This window comes from Maylandia zebra, linkage group LG18, assembly GCF_041146795.1.
Source record: "Maylandia zebra isolate NMK-2024a linkage group LG18, Mzebra_GT3a, whole genome shotgun sequence".
Lineage (NCBI taxonomy): Eukaryota > Metazoa > Chordata > Actinopteri > Cichliformes > Cichlidae > Maylandia > Maylandia zebra.
In genome coordinates, this window is record NC_135184.1 from 558,592 (window position 1) to 564,800 (window position 6,209).

General features: G+C 42.6%; 1 protein-coding gene across 8 annotated transcripts in view; it reads right to left on the reverse strand.

Moving 5' to 3' along the window:
- LOC101470701 (uncharacterized) overlaps nucleotides 1–3,448 on the reverse strand; it is a 9,236-nt gene extending 5,788 nt beyond the window's left edge. For 2 of the 8 annotated variants that reach the window (XM_012925053.2, XM_004572400.4), the window contains exons 1-3: nucleotides 2,935–3,442; nucleotides 2,102–2,156; nucleotides 1,322–1,415 (exon numbers count right to left, since the gene is read on the reverse strand). In XM_012925053.2, the coding sequence (XP_012780507.2) occupies nucleotides 1,322–1,415; nucleotides 2,102–2,127 (120 nt within the window). In that variant the 5' untranslated portion in view covers nucleotides 2,128–2,156; nucleotides 2,935–3,442. The other 6 variants (XM_012925051.2, XM_004572402.3, XM_012925052.3 and 3 more) reach the window with 6 other exon arrangements.
- Nucleotides 3,449–6,209: the final 2,761 nt, after the last annotated feature.

Consider the following 6,209-nt stretch of genomic DNA (forward strand, 5'->3'; position numbering starts at 1 on the left):
CCTTTGATTTTTCTGAAAGTCGACAGAGCCCCTTATAACCCCGTGTGCCTCATGTATGAACTCTGGTTGTGTTTACTGACCTCAAAACGATTTTATGTGCACGGCGCTCGAAAATGTTTCAGTACGACTTTGCTAAGCTACGAAGCCGCACCGCTTGATGGATTGTGGGAGCATTACGGCTATCGTAGGCGGAGCCTCACGGAGTGATACGTACTGTGCTTTAACATAATGTTACCGTATTGTGTGTGTTTAACCTCTTTTTAAGTTTTGTGGATGTTATACATGGTTATGCTGAGGATACGTCGGCCAGTTTCCACTGGAAATGCCTTTTAGTTAAACTGTCAGCACGAATTTGCATTTGCACTGTTACATGTTTATATTTATTTTAATGCACATAAAAAACAGCTGCTTGTTGAAGTGAAAATACATTGATGGGTTTTTCACTAATAAACTTGTGGAGTTGTAAAGCATTTTGTCTCGTGTCAATTATATCGTTATCGCAAATTTTCAAATGTATATCGTGATAAATATTTTTGGCCATATCGCCCTGCCCTACGTCCGAGCATGCTCAGTCAAAGTGTGCGACGTCGGTCTGAGCCAATCGGCTGCACCGTTGCGTTTGATAAACAATGACCAAAGCCCGAGCTTTCACAGCTCACCCGCTAACACGCGTGTGAGGTTAAAGCTGGATTTACACCAGGACAAGTCAAACACGCGGAAGCGGGACATCAAACCCCGAGTCAGCTGTGAGCGCGAGCAGAGAAGCTTCACCGTGGCAACGGGTAAATAAAGAGCAGAGCCTCCACTTTAATCACATGACGGCGTGTCAGTGCTGACCGTCATGATCGTCTTTAACGGGACAAAACATTTGATCGATTTTGGTACAGGCACAGTTTACTGATGGTTATCAGTTGCCCGTAGCAACAGACTGGATCTGCCCTCCAGTCGGTTTTTATAAGAAAGGTGCGGTTTATGACCATTTCATTTTGTCTAGCTTCTCTGCTTAGGCTGGTGCCTGACATTCACCAAGAGGGTGGAGAGCCCCACGTACCCGGGACTCTCCACCCTTTGGTTGTAGATCCAGATGCGATGAGGAGTCCGAGACAACAGCGAGCAGCTTAGGTCACACAGTCTGTTACCATGGTAACACCCACCCACCACTTCATCTTAGAGTTGTTAGCTAACCCTGTTTCCTGGAGTACGTCCCCCAGTTTGACTCAGAGCTTTAGATTCCTGTGCCTTCATAATAAAAGTGTGCAGCTGGAGGGCTTTTACTGTGAAAGAACACAGGATGTGCACAGAGTGTTGCATCGTGTGTTACCTCGTCTTTTGTCCAGGTAGGCTTCTGTAGAGCGGCTCTGGAAAATCGACCCCCCGGGCCGTTACGTGCCCAACAGCTGGAACGACCCTTCATACTGACACAGAACACACATGCAGCCAATCAGCACGCAGCTCTCTGCATAACACTTCAAGTGAATTAAAATCAGTAAACTTCTCTACAGTGTGACCTGCTGCCCCCTGCTGGTGGGAACTGGGGAGAGGCAATGACAAATGTACCAAAATAAAAGCAGCTGCAATGTCAGGTGACGTGCAAGAGCCCACTGGACACAGGAAGTGTTTTAAATAGGTGAGGTCAGACGCCAGTGGGGACAGAACGCACTGTGGCCGATGAAGGGGGCGGGTCCTGGAAGCGTCAAGCCGATAAAACGCATCACGGTGACATCACATCAGACACAGACACGAAATCTGCGCATGCTCGCCAGGACACGTTATCAAGTACACCTGCTCAACTGCTCCTCAGCGCAAATATAGAAAGCCAATCACAGGGCAGCAGCTTAGGGATGAAGAGGAGCTGCCGAGGCTTAAACTGAGCACCAGAGTGATGAAGAAGAGTGACGTCAGCTAACGTGGCAGAGGTCAGAGGTCAGAGGAGTCTGATTCTCTGACCTGACCCTGCAGGAGCAGAACCAGGTCTGCCCCCTACAGGCAACACAGGAGTGCTGTTCAGTTATCGATCGTTCGATGGGACGATCGATAACTGAATCTGTGGAAACAGCCAGTGTGTGTGTGTGTGTGTGTGTGTGTGTGTGTGTACTCTCACCAGCACCTGCTGCTCCTGTTGCTCATCTCTGCTGCTCAGAGGGAAACACGAAGACCTGCGCGCGCGCACACACACACACGCACACACACACGCACACACACACACGCACACACACGCACGCACACACGCACACACACGCACACACACACGCACACACACACGCACACACGCACACACACACGCACACACACGCGCACACACACGCACGCACACACGCACGCACACACACACACAGTTTCATTTCAGATACAGTAACAAAAGACAAGTTAATGCTAGTAAATCTCCACCTCAGTATTCAGTCTTTAATATTTGTGAACTTCATTAATTCTAATAAACTGAATCAGACTCGATTCTTCTCGGTGTTCACTTTTCTGTCTTTTTCTTTTTTTAATGTCAATGTCTTTTTTTGATTAAATTAAAAAGAGACTGTAGTTTGATGGTTTTCCTTTGAATACCTGCAGACTGATGTGTTCAAACGCTTTCAGCGCTGCCTGTTGACTGTTCCCTTAAATGATTCAGAGCTCTCTCCCACAGATTTCCGCAGACTTGAATTAGCAGATTTTAATTAAAATTCATTTAAAATTAGACTCTTTCAAAGTAAAAGCCTCACGGGGCTGGCCGTTGGTGGCGGTTAGGCTAGCAGCGTTAGCAATGGGCTAACCCGAGAGCCGCGGGATGGAGACTTCAAACCGCGTTAAAGTGTCAGAGAAACTTTAACTTTAACTCGGTGCCTCTCTGGGCCCTCTGTCCCGTACAGCAGCGGTCCAGTCTGAGACGGTTTTCCCTTTAACTAGTCAAAAAAAACAAAACAAAACGTTTTTCTGTTAACTTACCGGCAACAATTGGAAGGAGAATCACGTGAGAGTACTGGAAGTCTCGTTCTGTGATTGGGGAGGCCTCGATGACGTAATATCGCGGTTTAATTTTTTTTAATGTACCCCTTGTTCCTCTCTCCTGCATGCAAATGCATTCATTTTTAATTTTATTTTGTTGTCCTTTTTCTTCATTTCACGTATTTATTTTTGCTGTTTTTTTTGTTTTCTCTGTGATCCGTCTGTTTTATTATTTTCTTGTACGGATACAGTCAGAATTACAACAATCAGCATGATAACAACAAGCTGAAATTTAAATAATATTACCAAAGAAGTGAAATCTCCAAACTGAATCTAACTCATTTTGAAATGTAATCTGGTTTCTTTTGTTTTGTTGTCCCGCTGACTGTTCAAGGTTTGTTTTTTTTACATGATGCTATAAAAACACCCATCTTCACTCTGACCACGCCTCTCTACAGGTGGATGCTGGATGTCATTAAAGGTGAAGATGACAGCTCAGTAGTGGCAAGTTACATCTCTAAGGCTACGTTCACACTGCAGGTCTTAATGCTCAATTCCGATTTTTTTGTCTGCTTGTTCACACTACAAATAAAATGCGACAGCAAACGCGCTCTAGTGTGAACGCTCAAGCGCCCGCATGCGCAAAAGAAGACGTCACACACAACGCGCTCTGTTTAGACCCAGAGCAACAGTATTGTTTGACTGATGGCCCTTATTATAAAGACTTCGGACTTTACGTTTCCCAATTTTTGCTTTAAGTTATTTTGTTATTTACATAATAATGTAAATAATCTAATAATGATCCTTATTGCTGTTTAAGAGAGGAGCGGTGCTTCAAAGGATAGCTGCAGATTTCTGTCAGAATCTGCAGATTATACAGTACAAATAAAATGTTTACGTTGTCTTCCCAACAGTTTCACTGACATCTACACTGGATGGCCAGGAAGCGTTCGCGATGTCTTCTCGGGCGCTGATAATTGGCTTCAGTCTTGTGTCGGTGACGTAAAAGGCGGATTTAATGCGACTTGACCGTTCAAACAGCAGTCGCTTTCTGAAACATCGGATATGTATCGGATTCAGTACCACATACGAAAGTGACCCAGATCGGATTTGAAAATATCGGATTTGCGCCGTTCACACTGTCATAGCATGATCGGATATGGTTCGCATAGGGTCAAAAAAATCGGATTTGATGCGCTTTCGCCTGCAGTGTGAACGCAGCCTAACAGCAACAAGACGATCCTTCATTAGAGACAGAAACTTTCACCTGACACCTGAGAGATTACAAGGGCTGTGTCCCTGAGACCACACGCTTGAAGTACACATTTTGAGTGCGGTTACGTCACCGCCACGCGATCCCAATTCGAAGTGTGCTTCAAATGCATACTCCAAATGCGCCGTCGATTTCCCCAAATATCAAGCGTGGTCCGGTGCACGCTTCGTGGTCCCATATATCCCACAATTCATAGCGCGGCGGTGGGTGTAGAGAATTTTGCCGCAAAATACGGCAGAAGGGAGCGGCCGAAGAGGTTTTTTTATTTTTCCCCCCAAACTTTATTGAAATCATAAAGCGAACAGTCAGTCATTCCAGTTCAGTTTGTACAGTAGACATACAAGGCAAATAAGAGTAACAATATACAGCACAATGAAATAAGAAGGATGAATAAATAAAGGATAAAAAAGAAAAAAGGGGGAATGTGACAGACTTCATAACAACTTTGTACTTGAAAGTTGTGACAGCTCATTCGTTGAACATTTCTGAATGAATTTCAATCAATGATAAACCTTTTTCATTGGAAGTTAATTTAAGAGAGTTTAAGTAATATTGAATTTCAATCAAAAACAAATTAAATGATGGGGTTGGGGGTTTTGAAATTTACATTTATGTATACGCGTAGTGCGCGTACTTCAAGCGTGCAGACCCTGAATTGGGACACACCCAGGGAGTCTGATAAAGGCATATCCACCCTGAGCCTAACTTCACCTTTGACCCCACAGGTGTATTTTGCTTTCCCGGGACTGTAAATCTGTGTCTGAGGTGTCTTTGGCTAGGTCTGAATATCTGAAGTAGCTTTTCAGATTCACAAACTGTGAAGTTCTTATTCATCTAAGAATAAAACATCAAAAACTGCTCCTTGTGCTAGCTACAGCTAGCTGTTTATTTTCCAGACCTCCCGTTTACATTCCTGGGCGCCCCCTGTGGGTAGCTTCTTTAATAGCGACTATCATTACACAAACCCCTGCTGGTTCTTTTGTTGTGTCTCTTTGTAAAATGACAACAATTCAACAAAACTGAGTCCGATTGAACTAAAGATAGTTGCTGCTAGCGACACTCTGAGGTCATTCACATGCTTCAGCACATCCGTGATGGCAGCAACGGAGGTTTTATTCTTGTTTATGTAGTTTAAAAATGACTTTTTCCGTTTACAGCGTTCAGAAAATGGTAGCCCAATTTGGAACAATAGATATATACTGATGAACAGAAAATCTATTTTTATTCAAGATTGGTTATCAAAAGGTGTTTGGGCAATTGCCCATTTTGTAGACGAGGAAGGACATGTTCTAGGACATCAAGATTTTTGCCAAAAGTTTAATATCCAATGTTCTAAAAGTTAATTTAATCGGGTTATAAAATCCATTCCATTGTCACTTAAAAACATAGTTGTAAATGATATAATATATTCTGACATCTCCCCCAAGTTAAGGCAATTATATATAGATGGTATTCGATTTTGTGATGTTAAATGCAATAATAAGTTTCTTAGATCTTCACTAAGGAGTCTTTATTCTCCAAATTTACTTAGACGTAATTACATATTAAAAGATTTCCAAAGGGAAGAAATCGAAAGAATAAGAACTGATTATATCGCCTTCCCTATCCCTCCTAAAGGGAAAGAAGTCCAATTTAAAATCTTGAATAAAATTTACCCGACAAATAGACTCCTTGGTGCTAGATTCAAAATAGAAACAGGTAATTGTGTATTTTGTGAAACAGAAGAGGAGGATTTGGACCATCTATTCTTTTGGTGCAATTTTATACAAATATTTTGGTTGGATTTTCATACCTGGCTTTATCCAGTGGGATTCAAATTACCCCATTTACCTTAAATATGATAATATTTGGAGTGTCTTTGAAAGAAAAGAAAGCTAATTATGGTGTTAATGTGTTATTAATCTTGTGCAAGCAGTTTATACATAAATGTCGTTTTTTAAAGACCAAACCAACACTAGCTTACTGGAAAAACGATTTAAACCTGTTGGTTAAATCTTTGACC